The following is a 16,383-nucleotide window of genomic DNA, read 5'->3' as shown; positions in this document are numbered from 1 at the left end:
AATTTATTCTAGTCAACATAGTCAAGAAAACATCCCAACTTCTACATTTCACCAACTTAAACTTCCAGCACCCTCCCCCAACCATGAAGCCCAATTATTCTTCCCTCCCCCCACTTCTATGGCAGCTGGAAAGACAAGCAGAAGAAGGATTCTCGGAGGCTGACAGGAAAATGGTCATAGGTCACAGCGATGTTGTAGAATGGTCACTAAAAGGAACTACCAGGATTACCTGCCTTTCCCCCTGTGGAAGAGAAATAGGACACGGAGCCAAGGTCTTCCACCAAACATTCCAATTTCACGGAAGCTCACAGAATGGCAATGCTGTTTGTAGGATTTTGAAGGCGTCTTCCTGTGGCCTTGTTTACATTTATCATGTCTTTCAAACCTTTAATGGCCTTTGACAGTTCTAATTGGTTTTTTTTAATTGTGTGCACCCCCAAATCCCATACAGATGGCGGGTAGAGGCATTGATTCGATAATGAAATAAATAAATTTGACGCCAACGACTTGGAGAAGTTCAATGCTACTTTCAAACGCAAGAGGGATTTTTTTTTTTTGGATAATGGGAGGTGCCTGAGGCCAGAAAAAAACAGGAGTGGACAGCGGTCAGTACTTAAATAAAGCCAACAATTAAACAAACAGGCAGACAGGGGGAGGGAACACAGGAATTCAATGGAAGCTCTATCTGTGCCCTTCAGCTCTTCGGGTTCCAACAATTGTTGGCCTGCTGCAATTTGGCATGTGCTTAAAAGTAAATCAACTTTGCTGTTGACCAAGGGAGGCGAAAGGCTCCTTTAGGAAGAAGGAATGCAGAATTCTGCAGTTGGCACGCACATGTGTTTGCTCTTTCACCTGTTGCTCAATTCCCTTCGGCACAAGTCCACGTCCTTGTTTTCACTGTGTGCCACCCTTGCAAGACAAGTGGTGCCTTTTTACCCCGTGTGTTGGGTGTGTTGTTCGAGGCTTGGCTTCATCTAATGGTTGACTCACATCCCTGGCACTTCCTCTTTAAAGGTGATCTTTGACTTACGAATGCAATCGGGACCGGAAAAATTAATTGTTCAAACATGTGGTTGTTAAGCAAGGCACCACGGGACTGGATAGGGTTCCGATGAACGCTCTAATTAATTCCCGAGCCTCGAGCCAAGTTTCGAAAGAAACCCAATTATTTATTACAAGCAACATGTCAACACTTTTCCCAAGATGCCTCTGATAAGGGGGAGCCCTTCCACTTGATTAAGTATTGGAGTTGTCTCCTGGGCCACCTTGAATTGAGGATTTGCTGCACCTCATAATGGGTTTGGCCTCCCACGACCACGGGGTCTGGGGGCTCACAGGGTAGTGGCCTCAGGGTTTTTTTTTGCCAAGGAAACCACTGTGGTCATTAAATGAGACCTTACAGGACCACAGCTGTTGACCTTCTGGCTTCCTCAATGACTTTGCTTGTCGGAAGACAGCTGGGTAGGTTGCAAAATTCGATTCTGGGGCTGCTGGAGGTTGCAATTGTCATAAATGTGACCCAGGGGCCAAGTTCCCAGGTCACAATCGCGTGACTGCAGGGATGCTCACAAGTGTGAAAATGGCAATGGACTTGCAGAACTTCAGGTGGACTTGAACCCAGGTCTCCCTACTCCAAAACCAATTCTTTAACCATTTCAGATAGTCCTCAATTTACAACTGCAATGGAGCCCAAAATTTCTGTTGCTAAGTGAGACAGTGATGAATTGAATTCCGTTTGGCGTTGTACAGCTAATTGGCCAGTCGTTGGCAGCATTTCAAGGGAGATCAAGGTGGGTGCTTATCAGCCTTATCCCAAAGGCAGAACTTCTGTTGGGACTATTTACAAACAGTTTGGGACTCATTACGGGCTGGGAATGAATATAGTTCATAGGTGTTGCAATAAAACAAAAGGATTGGGGGACTAGCGTGTGTTTTGTTACCGTCTCAGGAAGCCTTGGTCAGAACACTGACAAATGCCCCTCCCCACAGCATTCTTTGAGTCTCAGTCCCCAGGACTGCCTTGTGAAGAGGTGTGGGGCAGTCTCCTCCCGAATAGTCAGCTCAGTCTGTGCTGTTCTTGCCTTCTCTCCACTCTCAGTGCTCAAGGATCAGGAGGGGGTAGTCCTTGCTCATTGCCTGCTCTCTCTCTCATGTTCATGCTTAGCCTCTCTTAGTCATCCTGCCCTTCTTCCTCCCTGCCTACAAGCCGTCCCAATCCCTGGCCTGACTGGGCCTGCTCCTCCCCATTTTCCTCCAAAACTGCCCCCTCAGTCTCTGCCGGCTCCAGTTCCAGCTCATCTTCCCCCACAGATTCAGGCTCTGACTTAAAGGTGAGATGGGAACGTGGGTTTCTCCACTTCCAAGTCCTTCTTCTCAACGCTTACACCGCCCTGGATCCATTGAGGTCACCACGCTGTGCAGCTTTCCCATGCTCTTCCCCGAGATTGGACTGAGCCCCCGTGGGGTCAATCTTTTGTGACTTTGTGTCCAAACATCTCACACCTTCCTGGCCTCCGAATCTCTTCCCGAAAACACATTTATCTTCATCAGAAGAAGCTCCATTTAAAACAGAGCAAACTTGCAAGCTCAGGTTATTGCTGACCTTATCTTGCTCCTGCTGTGCTTTTCTGTCAGATAAATCAGCTTTTTTTTTATTGCCATGTAATCTTTCCTGCGCATGGAAGAGCTATGACAGGTACCAGATAAAATAGCTTTGGGTAATAAAGTTGTCTTTTAAATAAGAAATTACATATATACACGCCTACTTTCCAATAAAACCGGAGTGGTTTAAAGGTGCAGGGCTTTTCCTAGATGGAGAAAGAGCCATGGAGAAAATGTTTCTTTGATTCTTAGATTTTATTAAAAACTAATTTTTCTCCACTGTTCAGTTAGTAAGTGAAATCTATTCTTTTCTTCCTTTTGGACAGTGGAGCAAAATCTACAACCGGTTTTGAAGGCATCTAAAATTGCATCTTAGCACGGAAGCCAACGTTTCGGTCTTCTAATCTAGCCATATCTTAAGACTTCTTCAACCGCTGTGCTCTTTCTCCCAAAATAGAAATGTTTCCGTTCAGGTGTAAACTTTATTATGTCATCTGACCGACACCCAGAAGGCATTGCATAATGGAATGAGGTCACCTTGTATGGTGAGCCTTATTCCGGGTCTTGAGAAATGGCTTGGTGGAGAACATCTATTTCACATCTATGTAGGAAGTCCCAAGTTTAATATCTGACATTTCCTGGTGAGATTAAAGCTGCCAGAAAACTCAGAGTTTTCCTCCCCGATGCCTTGTAATGACAGTCTTATTCAAAAGTTGTGTTTAGACAGGATGCTAGTATGGTTTTATTGTGAAATCTTTTCATGACCAATAGGTGCTTTTCCTCTCTCCAGGTACAGCAGCACTCCACAAAACCTATTTTATTTATTTCATCACCTTTTTACCTTATCAGTCAAGGAACCCTCAAAGCAATCCATAGGGAGATGGTGTAGGAACTTTCTTTGGCAGAAGAAGAGTGGAACCTAGAGGGGACTTGGAAACTTGCGCTGGTACGCAACGCGGGGCCTTGAAATGCTTGTGGCAGGAGTCACTCAAAGTCAAGTGATGTGTTTATTAAATAAACAGGTTTATTATTATTATTTTTAAAAAGTAAAGACAGGAGGGATCCCAAGATTAACTGGAGCACCCAACTGTCCTTGAAAAGAGGATGAGAAAATATCTAAGTGGGCATTCAATTCTATAGACTCAGATGGCTGCTGTTAGGTGACACGAAAACACAACAGGAAGGAAGGGAGGTGGAGGGGGAAAAGAGGGAGGGAGGGAAGGAGGAAGGGAGGGAAGGAGGAAGGAAGGAAGGAGGAAGGGAGGAAGGAGGAAGGGAGGGAGGGAGGGAGGGAGGAAGACACCACTGCTTCTTTAGAGCCTCCAATATGTCTACTCCCCATGTTTCATGACTCTCGGCACCAACTTCAACATGATGGGTTTCTTCGTCTTGAGGAACCCTTTGTCATCCAGCTCCAAGGGGATCTTCCCCAAAAGAAAGGGAGAAAACAGTACAGGATTGGAATTAAACAGAGGTGATTCCACTACCAAGAATCATGTTTTACCTACATGGCTTTTCTACACTTATGCAATGCCTCGGTTGTATTTTGTTCAGCTCAAACCCATTTCCCCCCACTGTCTGTGTTGCAACGGACAAAGGCGTTTCATTAAGGACTTCACTCTGCTGTGAGTACCAAATAAGACTCTATTCTCAGTAAGACGTAGAAGCAAAACCTAGGCATTGGAGCATCTCTCTCTCTCTCTCTCTCTTTCTCTCTCTCTCTCTCTCTCACACACACACACACACACCACATACACGGGATGGACCTGATAAGATGACCCTGTCTTTCCAAGAAGATCTTTCTTTCACATTCATCACCTCTTTGTATCTTTGAACAAGACATATAGGTGAGATGGGATATCAGTTGAGTAATAGCAATGGCTATAACACTTAGACTTATATACCGCTTCACAGGGCTTTACAAGCCTTCTCTAAGCAATTTACAGAGTCAGCCTCTGGCCCCCAACAATCTGGGTCCTCATTTTACCCACTTCAGAAGGTTGGAAGGCTAAGTCGCCCTTGAGCCTAGTGAGATTTGAATGGCCAAATTGCAGGCAGCCGGCAGTCAGCAGGAGTAGCCTGCAGTATTGCACTCTGACCACTGTGCCACCACAGTAAACTCTCTAGCGGATGAGCAGGAACCAGCTTCCAACCCAAGTTGTAAAACTCACGGGTGTTTCTTTGCAGGTTTGAAAGCGAAATCTTTGCAGCGCGACCACCAGACCCATTTTCACCACCAGGAGGGCGAAACGCATAGCGATGCAGTTCCTGGGACCCGCTCCGAAAGGGAGGAACATATATGGATCTAGGCTCTCTTTGTTCTCTTTACTAAACCTATTTGGGCAAATGAGAAAAGAATCACGGCTGAATAAAGCTACTATTCCCAAGAGTTTGTACCTCAGTTCTGTAACTAAGACACCACTTTGCTTCTTCAACACTGGATAAACTGGACTGAGACCAATGAAGAAAGATAAACGTTTGTGGAGAGAGATTGTTGGCGTTAAATGGCTGATCTGATGTGGTGGAATGTAGTCTGGATTCCCAGGAGGGAGGGGCTGCATTTCAGAGGACCAAGAGACTGAACTTTATATAGTTTGGTTGGCGGGAAGAGAATTAAGGCGGCCCTTCTGTACCAATTCTCAAAGTGGGCATAGCTGGGGAGGTGGTCATTAGCCTGGGGTCATTATATTCCCATGGTCTAAGTTCAACCCCTCAACCTCTGTTCACCCTTATCTGGTGCCAATTTAGTGTTGAACTTTAGTTGATTAGATTTTTGGCTCGAGCAACAAATTTTCTGAACTGCAACTTAACATGTGTTCTGATTCTCTGGCTTGACAAGTATATTTTTTAATGATACAAGTAGTTGCTTTAGTTTGGCAAGATTCTGTCTACAGGTGAGGAACCATAAAGAGAAGTATTTAGAAGTAGTTTCTGCTTAATTAATTTGGACTTCTCGAGTTTTTATGCCCAAGAGTCTTTGAGTCTACTATGGCATCCAATTAGTGACAGCTATAATGTAGGTCAACGAGGCCTATTTCTCATATTTTGACCTACCTGTCATGGTTCAAGGAGGGAATCTTTTCTAAATTTAATTTCTTGCATGTACTCTTTACTCTTCAACACCTATCAGCGTGGCTTACAGCTGCCCTACAGCTTTTCGTTTAATTGTTGGAACATTAAACCAAGTCATTGTCTTAGCTGCTACAGTCAGTTTAGGCATCATTTTCCCCCATGGAGTTAATTAAGTTCCACAGACAATTTATGGATGTGGATCGTAAAAAAAGCCCTGTGTGACTTTGTAGATGTCAAAGAACGATCCGCCTCTCATTTGAGAAGTTACAACCGGTACTTTGCTTCCGGATGTCCTCACGGTGCTGCGTTCCTTACTAATTTGGTTTCAGAAGGATGGTTTCCTCACAACATACCTTTCAGGTCTGTACTCTTCGGGCTCGGGCCAATATTCGGGCATCCGATGTAGGACATAAGCGGGAATCATAACCACGGTCTCTTTTGGGATGGTGATTCCATGGATTTCTACTGTCTTTTTGCAAATCCTCTCAAGTCGTGTCCCAGGAGGGTAAAGACGAAAAGTTTCATTCACCACCATATCTAGATATTCCATTTGATGGAGCGCATCATAGGTGGGAGGGGTCTGCACAAAAGGCCAAAACAAGACAAAAGAAAGTAATATGCCATTCTAAGAAGTGATTTCTCTCCCTCCCTCCCTCCTTCCCTCCCTCCCTCTCTCTTTCTGTATAACGTTCTTGTGGAACAGGAATCCTGGAAAGCTGGCCACCTCCCATCTAATTAAGATTCACATTTCAGTTATGTAAACATTGTGAAAAGGAAAAGAAATCCTGTCATGTCAGAAGAAGACTCTGGTTTTGCTCTTCTGGACGCAGACATCTTCTATACATGGGAAGCAGTCAACCTGGCAGGGAGGAGGGATCCAATGAGGAACTAGCCTGGAATCACTGCGCAACCACAAAAGAGCTAGGGCTGATCCCACTTTAGTTCCTTGGAGCTTTATCTAATTATTCCCAGGAGCTGGCTGCTCGCCTGGGGAGATTCCTGTACTATAGGCAGAACATAATAAAGTAGTTAGCTTGAACTCTGCGTGTGTAGGTCTGGTTGTTTGTGCCCAGCAGCTCCTAAAACAACCAGAAGAGTCACCGAGGCCCCCCAAAAAGAGTCTTACCTTATTGGGAAAAGTGTCGTTGATCTCTTGGTACAATTTCTCTTGAGCATCAGGGTGCGTGGCCAGACAATAAGACATGAAGCTGAGGGAGGTACCAATGGTCTCATAGCCACCAAAAATAAAAAAAATTGATTGGGCCAAAATCTCTTTGTCTGTTAAACCTGTTGGACGAGAAAGGAAAGCACAGAAGAAGCTTGTTGGTACCTTTTATCACATGTGGTGGTTATGCCCCAAGACCAGGAAATTTAGTAAACGCCAAATTGAACTCAAACTGGAATTCTTTTTATTAGGAACAATTACAGGCCAATATAGTTAAAAAGATTAAGAATATCGTATTGCATATTTTGACAGCAGCCAGAATAGCTTTTGCACACTTATGGGAAGGAGCTAATATCCCCTCAGAAGATCTAGTCATACAAAAAGTACTGGAATGCGTCAAAATGGATAAGCTCACTTTGGAAATGAAAGAAAAGGAGGATTCCAAATATTATGCAATATGGGATAAATGGTATGAGTGGTTAAAAAACAGATATAAAGATTAGGAAGAAGGCTTATGGTAAATATAGAAAGAGACCTTAATAAAGTATCAACATATGTATGTATATAATAATGTACGAAGGATATATGTATTTGCCAATGCCAAAACGTTGTTACAAATATGAGTGAGATTTGTATTTTTGAAAACTGTAATAAAAAAAATTATAAGAAAAAGAAGAAGTTTGTGGTCATCCACACAGCATTCACTCTCACACCACACATATACAAGAGCAAATATTTCAAATTGACTTGTCGCTTTCAGGGTAACCCAATTATCCAGGGGATCTGATTTGATCAACAACCATAAACATCTCTCTCTCTCTCTCTCTCTCTCTCTCTCTCTCTCTCTCTCTCTCTCTCTCTCTCTGTCTCTGTCTCTGTCTCTGTCTCTGTCTCTGTCTCTGTCTCTGTCTCTGTCTCATCACATGAAGAATGTCAGCAGCTGTATTTGCAGCTGCAGGCTGGGAAAACTAAAATACCAAATGTTAGTTTGATCAAATGAACACATTCTGGGTTGGGGTGTTTTTTTTCCTGTTGACTAAGCCTTCGGTCCTTCTGAGATCAATAAAATGAGGACCCAGATTGTTGGGGGCAATATGCTCGTAATTTTTCTACATTGCAGACTACCCACAGTGCTACTACACAACTCCTACCCACTATGGGGTAGTAGATAAGCCGAAATACTATTTCTATTAAATATTGGCACAGTAAAGGAAAAATAGAGATAGATCTAAAATTAATCAACCTTAAACTTCCAGAGTCTTTAGAATCTTCTCTTTTTCCCTTTGCTTTCTCTTTTCACACTCACTTCAACTAATGTTAACTGTATTTTGCAGAAAACAGGTGAATTTTCGAAGCTGTCAATATGCCACAGACAAGCATAATTATAGGTGATATTTGAATGTCGACTAATTTAAAATAGGAACATTTGATCTCCTTCTTGCAACTCTGCTTTAAGAGCGAGAAAACTTAAAGGAAGAGGTCTGAAGTTAAAGTCACACCCTCTCTGGATTACGATGACCTAAAGTAGACAGGTAAAGTAATAATCACTTAAGTTAAAGGAGTAGCATAGGTGTTATCATCCATCGTTTTTATTTGAGGGGCTGCCACAAAGAAGAAGGGGTCAAATTATTCTCCAAAGAACCAGAAGGCAGGACAAGAAACAAAGGATGGAAAAAAATCAAAGAGACAAGCAATCCAGAATGAAGAAAGAAAACTTCCTAACAGTGAGGACAATGAACCAGTGGAACAGAAGAAGTTGCCTCCAGAAATCGTGGGTGCTCCATCACTGAAGATTTTTAAGAAGAGCCAAGACAGCCACTTGTCTGAGGAGCGATGCCAATGGTTGTGAGTGTGAAAAACAGTTAAAAGTCACTTTTTCCAGTGACGTTGTAACTTTGAGCAGTCAACTAGGTGAACTGTTGTAAGTCAAGGATTACCTGTATATTTCATTCATCCTCTCTTCCAGCGCCCCATCGTCTTAGCATCATTTGCTAATGTTTATCTTGAGTTCATCCACGTGATGAACAATAGCCCCAAGGAACCTTATGTATATATTTTCAAAAACAAGACCTGTAACTTTACCTTTCTCTGAATTTGGGTCCCCGGAGTTGTTGGCTGCAGCTTGCGCGTCCATCATGAGCTGAAGAAAATCAACTCGGTTCTGGAAGGGTAGAGAGACCAGAAAACTGTCGTTAAGAAGAAGGGAGAAGGAACTGTCATAGAAGGGAGATGGAACTGTCATTGAGGGGTCCAATTGCCCACTGCAGACTTAGAAGGGGTGTGAGGGGTCCTTGGTGCTCTCTGAGCCTGCTTGTTCCCTTGCAGATGTTTCATTAGCCAACTAGGGAACATCATCAGTGCTAGAAGGGAGCGGGTTTCACTAACATCATAGCACCGATGATGTTATGAAACAACTGGAAGAAAACAAGCAAGCTCAGACAGCTCCAAGGACCCCACAGTTCTCCTCCTCTTCTCTATCACTCCACAGATATCACTCCCTTCTGATGAAGTTACCTAGTCGAGTCATGAAATGTCTGAAAGAAAACAAGCAAGCTCAGAGAGCCACCGGAGATCTCCTCCCTCTCTTATTTCTCCTCCCCGCCCAATCACAAACCCAACTCCCTTCTTTTTAGAATAGAATTCTAGCACTGATTTTACCCTAGTTTGGGTCATGAAAGATCTGCAAGAAAGCAAGCAAATTCAGAGAGGTTACGGAAGAAGAGCAAGCATGAATCGAAAAAGTCCAGACTGACCGTACGGCCCTTCTTTTGCCGATCTTCTTTGATTTTTTGGAGGATGTTGAAGAAGAAGTCTATCGAAGACTTGGGGAATATGGTCAAGTTGAACTTGTCCAGCACTGGAATAAGGAATGGGAAAAGGACTGGGGTGGGGGGTGGGGGTGAGAAAAGCAAACAGATCATTTGCCTGAACACAACCAAGCTGCAACACAGCACGAAGAGAACCCAGTAGGAGGCCCCCATGAGCTTTGTTGAGGAAAGAGGTTCTAGCAAAATTGGAGTTACGTGAGTTGGTTAAAATCAAGACTGAGGCAGCCTAAAACTATTCCAGTCGGTAAAATAAATAAATGATGTTTAATAAAATTACCAGCTTGAGCAGCTAGTACAATAGCTTTCTTCTACCCAACAGACTCCTAAATCACTGTCCCCACTATTAACAATTAACACAGACTTGGGATGGTAGCCAGTGAAGACCTTGCATGGTGCTAATTTAGGGTAAGAAGTTCTAAAGGTCTAATCAAGAATCTCAGATGCTGAAGAGACAGTGTGAGACAGTGGCAAAACAACCTTTCTCAACCACAAAAAACACGCACTTTCTGATTTTTCTTTCTTCTCTTTTCAACTAGTGTTTACAGAAAGATAAAAAAAGAAAACTGGAAGAAGTTATGGGAGGGAACATGGGAATTTTACAAAGATATCACTTGAATCCTCCATAAAATGTCAAGCATGAAGTGTGCTCTATTATAATGAGCGCCTTTCCAGCAAGTGACCAAGGTGCAGAGCAGAGATTTTGTAAGCTTTTGTGGCCTTACAAAGACATCTTACCAGCCAAGATTAAAACAGGGCTGAGGAGGCTAAATCTGAGGAACTTCTTCATGTGCACAACCACCGGATCGTTGGGATGGTTGAGGGAATCGATGTTGACACTGAATGAGGTGCTGGTTACCACATCCAAGCTGTAGGCTGAGAAGATCCTGGAGGGATGAAGGAGAAGCGTAGTGTGGAGGTTCAACCATTAGAAGTCACCTCATGATATGTTCAACCGATGATCTCAGAGAATCCTTATCAATTGCATAAGGGATTCCACGTATTATGGAAAATGTGAACCCACTTGGATTACAAACCTGGATTACAAATTCCCCTTTTGTAAATTTCTGTTAGAAAAAGGATGCTCCCTAACCAATCTCACATATATTACTTACAGCTTCATATCTATGATTTCATCATTCTCCACTTTCTTCTGAATGTTCTTCTCCAAGATTTCATTGTAATGGTTGATGATGGGCATCATCTGAAAGGAAGACCAATGGACAAGATGCTGAAGACATTTAGAATAGAATAGAATAGAATAGAATAGAATAGAATAGAATAGAATAGAATAGAATAGAATAGAATAGAATAGAATAGAACATACAAATGTTGGCTGTTTATAAAATTCAGCTAAGATTTATGAAAATGAGTAGAACTCCGTTCATTTTCATAGAGAGAACTTGCAAAACTCTGTCATTCCAAAGCTGGAAGAAAACCTACACTAACCAGGTTTTTCCTTCCCAATTCTGGAGATAATTAATTGTAGCTGAAATAAAATGACACTTGTGAAAACGTTTTCCCATCGACGTTCTCTTGCCGTGCCAATCAGACATTTTGAGAGTTGGAATCCCAGCATGTCCGGAAGGATCAACCTTACTTTGATATAGGAAAAGTGGAGTAATTTAGCCAAAGGTTTCAAATACCTACTCCAAGGAGGGCTGGAATTTCTTAGAAAATTAGGAAGACGAAAATCAGTAATGAAGAAGAGGCTTTTCGAAAAGATATTGTCTATCTTAATAGCTGAAGGGAATTAATGGGTGTGTTTAAAGTTGCATACAGATTTCATCAAGGAAAACACACGGGACCTAACAACGTTTTGGCGAGGCTCCAGAAAACTTAGGCAATCCAGAATAAGATTTATAGGATTCTTGGAAATGTAGTCTTTCCTTTTAGGACAGGTGGATTTCACAGGCTTTTCTAACGGGATCAACCAGGCTGCTAAACACTTTAAATCTATGCTAACGAAGGCCAACTTCACTCAAAATCAACAACTTGACAATGCTTGAGGGCAGCTTGTGTTTTCTTCAGGCAATGCAAGAATCCTTGAGAAGTCCAAAAGGCATCAAACACTCCTCTCTTACCTCCTTCAGCCTCCCACTGGTGAAAGTGGGAGACAAGGCACTGCGAATCTTCTTCCACTGGTCATCGACCACGACAGTTATGGCTGTGTCCAGATTTCCATTCAGGCCAAAGTCCTGAATAAGGTGAAATAGCAAGAAAGGAAGAACAGAAATGTCTCATTTTGTTCTTTTCAGTCCTTTCTTTTCAATTTGCTGTCTTCTTAACTAAATATACTATCTATCTATCTATCTATCTATCTATCTATCTATCTATCTATCTATCTATCTATCTATCTATCTATCTATCTATCCCTCCATTCATTTATCATCTCTCTCTCTCATCTTTTTCTCTATCATTATCAATATCTATCTATCTACACAAACACACACCATCTTAACTCTCAGAATGGAATTTTTATATATAGTTAAATCTCCAACGTCTTCCACAACAGCTATGTGAGTTTCAGTTGCGAAAGAGTGATTGGCCCAAAATCAACTGGGAGGCTTCCAGGATTGAGGGAGACCTTGGACCCAGGTCTCCCCAGGGCCAGCCCAACACCCAAACCACAATACCAGGCCTGTTCTTCCACGTTTCCTTGCAGACCTTCTATTTCTCAGCCCCAGTGAAGTTCTCACAACCTCCAAAGGCACCTACCCGGCGATTGGTGAAATAAGTATAGAATTCTTTGACCAGAATGGTTTTAATGAGGGCAGGATCCAAAATGGCCATCACAGGTTGCCGGCCATCAAATATTCTAATTGTCAAAATAAAAAAAAAAGATGTTTTGAAATGTAGGCTTTATCTTTGAAAGAAGACAGGATCAAGATTTCCTATTTTCCAAATGAACAATTGGCCAAGCACAGAACATCATCCTGATGTTCAATTCTGAAAGGATGTGAGGGGTCCTTGGTGGTCTCCGAGCTTGCTTGTTGTCTTGAGGACATTTCATGACTCAACTAGGTAACATCATCAATCCCGGCTGCAACCAACACACACCCCTTTGGATACCAGTAAAGGGGAAAATCTATAGCTCAAGGTTGAAGTGAAGGTTCCTTGGTGCTCCATGAGCACCCTTGTTTTCTTTCAGTCTAACATGGATGATGTTCCCTAGTTGGGTCATGAAATGTCTGCAAGCTCAGAGAGCACCAAGGGCCCTACAACCCTATTATTTCTCCTCCTCCTCCTCCTCCTCCTCCTCCTCCTCCTCCTCCTCCTCCTCCTCCTCCTCCCTGCAAACCCTCTTCCCTTCTAGCAGGAGTTTGCTTGTTGGATGCCAGCTGAGAAGGTCATAAGCTGCAATATTGTGACCCCAGGAAGCTGCCATGGTCCTAAAAACAAGGGCCAGCCTTTTTTAAAAAAAAATTTGACTGTGCGGATGCTGTGATGGTTGTAGCTGTGAGGACCTTCTGGAGGTGACATATCGACAGGTAACTTACCCCCAGATCTTGCCATATGTCTCATAGCATCTTTGGTCGAACTTCAAAACACCCTGTCAAATGAAGGAAGGAAATCCATGAAAACTTGGCAATGTAATCCTTTCTCCATCCAAGACTGGAAGAGTATAAGAGGCCGTTAAAAATGCTTCAGTCTGTATATCTTGAATCTCTATTGATGTGATATTATGGTTAAACCGATACGGGGACAAGTGTTTCAGAATGAAGACCAAGGGTTTCTAAGAGAGGTGCCAAAAAAAGGCAGGTGGCTTTTAGACGTAGTCCTCAATTTATAAAGGAGTGAGAAGTTGGATGTTGAGGATTAGCTGTACTAGTAGCCCTTTATTCTCTTGGATCTTCTTTTGAGGAAGCCAAGATGAGGTGACACAGGTCACAATCATCCTCCTCCTCCTCCTCTTTTAATGGCCCCGTAATCCCTTGCACCACTCCTGACACAAGTCGCAATATCCCCCACAATTTAGGAAAGGAGTAGAAAAAAAAAAATGACCCCTTTCCCCCCAAACTCGTTGGGTTTCTCTACAAGTTGCTAGGATGCGAAAAAGTGCAACACACTCACATTCCGATATTTATGGAAAGTTCCGATAAAAGGCAGGGGTCTTGGCCCAGGAATCCCCAACTTCTTAAAGAAATTATACGGCCAGATCCCATAACTGAAAAAAAACACACACACACAATAAAAACAAAAGAATATCAGCGCAGGATAATCAGGCAGGACAAGAAGCAACGGGTGGAAACTCATCACGGAGAGAACCAGCTTAGAACTAAGGAGAAATTTCATGATCATTAGAACAATTCATCACTGGAACAATTTGCCGCCAGAAGTTGTGAATGCTCCAAAACTGGACTTTTTAAAGAAGAGACTCGATAATCACTTGTCTGAAATGGTAGAGGGTTTCCTGCCTAAGCAGGGGGTTGGACTAGAAGACCTTCAAGGTCCCTTCCAACTCTTACTCTAACTTTCTAATATTGGAAGGATCTGAACAAGGAAAGCCGGGCAGGTGGAGAAGACCAGAAGACCCACCATCTCCACCTTGAAGGACAGCAAAGATGTCCTAGATGTACAGAAGAGGGAAGATGACCTTGAGGAAGCTATGCAGAACCTGTTTCCCGGGGAAAAGGGGGCCTGAAACCTCTTCTAGAAGTCCAGAAAGGAAGAGAGTGCTTGGAAGCTGTGCAAGCTGTTGCATAAGGAGGAGGAGGAAGCAGTCCAGCACAACAAGGCTGGCAATGACCCGTTATTATGACTGATCTCCATAAAAGTAAGTTTAGCCTTCCAAGGGCAGCGCATTTCCTCATCCAGCCTTGTTAACAGGGCTGACCTGGTGAGGGTGACATTGATAGCTGTTAATTAGCCCCACAGGGCGAGTTTTGTCTGTGTCCAGCTGGATTGTGCCGCCACCTGGATCCCGCGGATCCTGCGGCTTTTCATCTATTTTTTTTCAACACAGCTCAAAGTCACTTGGAGCAGAGGAAGAGAAAAGGTCAGAAAGAAGGAGAGAGGAGAACAAAGCAAGGAAGGGAAGGGAAGGGAGGAGAGGAGGAGAGGAGAAGAGAGGAGAGGAGAGGAGAGAAGAGAAGAGAAGAGAAGAGAAGAGAGAATAAAGTAGAGCAGAGTAGAAGAGAAGAGAAAGCAGGAGAGGAGGTGTGAGGGGAGTAGAAGAAGAGAGGAAAGGAAAGAAGAGTGAGGAGGAGAGGAGAGAAAAGAAGAGGAGAAGTGTGAGGAAAGCAGAAGAAGAGGAGAAGAAAGAAAAGGGGAAAAGAGAACAGGAAAGGAGATAAAAGTTTAACAGGAAAAAAAACAAACAAACCTCAAATCCAACCAAGTCACAACTTAACAGAACTACAATTTTTTAAAAAAGGCCCGGCTCGACCTTCCGCTTTTAAGCTCCACCGAGCGCACTGACGCAGCTCTGAAAGCGCCCCAGCCTGGAGCCTCAGCCCTGCGACTCCGGGGAGGGGTTTCCCCCCCGTTTTGCTCTCCCCCCCCCAGCCTCCCCCGACCCCCCCACCTACAGCATCAGCAGCGCCAGGAGCAGCAGGACGAGCGCCCACGTTTCCAGCGGCCAGCCGAGCACCGGGTCTCCCATGGCGAGCGCTTCTGCAGAGCCTCCGGCGAGCTTGGCAACTTCTGAGCCGCGGCTGGAAGTTCCCGGGGTTTTGTAGCCGCCCTCGGAGAGGAGAGGAGAGGAGCCAAGCCCGGGACTCCCCCTCGTGACGGCCTCCTGGGGCCACTCCCCGGTAGGACTTATAACCCCTGGAATGGCCGGCCATCCCAGGACTAGGTACTCCTAACAGCTGGAGAGGATCGCTCCTCCTCCTCTTCCTCCTTTCTCTTTCTCCTTCTCTCCTCTCCTCTCTTTCCTCCTCTTCCTCCTCCTCCCTGTACATCCTACTCCCTTCTAACGTGATGGTGTTATCTAGCCGTACAATGAAATGTCTACAGGAAAACCACCAAACACAGAACAAGGGCCGCCACTGTCATTCTCCTCCTCCTCCTCCTCTCTCTTTCTCCTTCTCTCCTCTCCTCTCTTCCCTCCTCCTCCTCCTCCTCCTCCCTGTACATCCTACTCCCTTCTAAGGTGATGGTGTTATCTAGCCCTACAATGAAATGTCTACAGGAAAACCACCAAACACAGAACAAGGGCCGCCACTGTCATTCTCCTCCTCTTCCTCCTCCTCCTCCACCGCCACCCTTCCTTCTCCTTCTTTCTCTTTCTCCTTCTCTCCTCTCTTCCCTTCCTGTCTCCTTCCCTTGCACCTTCCCCACTGCTGGAAATTCCAACTTCTGGGTCTTGGTGAGAAGCAGTTGGTTTCAGAAGAAGGCTGTGAGCTGGACGCTTCCATCCCTACCACGGGAGAAAGGCTGCCAAAAGTGATGGACTTGGCTAGAAATGGCAAAACCGACTAGTTTGATTAAAAGAAAAGAACACCAGGGCTTTCGTTTCCACGGGGAAACCGCTTCTGAACTCCGTGCTTGAGGTGGAAAAGAATGAAACTCTTGACTTGGCGTTTTATGGATTAGACTGATGGGTCTTCACAAAAACGACTTGTTTGCATTATGAAAAAGCAAAAAGCGGTGATTGGATGTTAATGCCTTTGTTTTAGTGTAACAAGAGAGAGTGGGAAGTCAGGGCTTCTTCCCTCCATCTTATCTTTCCTCACTTCACTTCCCCCTCCCCGCTGCTCTTCTATTTCCATTTCC

At 44.0% G+C, this 16,383-nt stretch overlaps 1 protein-coding gene across 1 annotated transcript; it reads right to left on the bottom strand.

The window, feature by feature from the left end:
• Positions 1-3,603: 3,603 nt before the first annotated feature.
• LOC113438972 (cytochrome P450 3A24-like) lies at positions 3,604-15,717 on the bottom strand. The gene is made up of 13 exons (XM_087912914.1): positions 15,195-15,717; positions 13,738-13,831; positions 13,164-13,216; positions 12,382-12,481; positions 11,748-11,861; positions 10,779-10,867; positions 10,402-10,550; positions 9,592-9,719; positions 8,921-8,999; positions 6,800-6,960; positions 6,027-6,253; positions 4,773-4,935; positions 3,604-4,025 (listed from the first exon to the last, which is right to left on the bottom strand). Exons 1-13 carry the CDS (start codon positions 15,266-15,268, stop codon positions 3,933-3,935), a joined length of 1,524 nt encoding a protein of 507 aa, XP_087769040.1. The 5' UTR covers positions 15,269-15,717; the 3' UTR covers positions 3,604-3,932.
• Positions 15,718-16,383: the final 666 nt, after the last annotated feature.

Source organism: Pseudonaja textilis, chromosome 14 (genome assembly GCF_049901715.1).
Source record: "Pseudonaja textilis isolate UNSWEBS1 chromosome 14, rPseTex1.2, whole genome shotgun sequence".
In the NCBI taxonomy this organism is placed as follows: Eukaryota; Metazoa; Chordata; class Lepidosauria; order Squamata; family Elapidae; genus Pseudonaja; species Pseudonaja textilis.
This window is presented reverse-complemented; position numbering and strand designations above follow the sequence as displayed.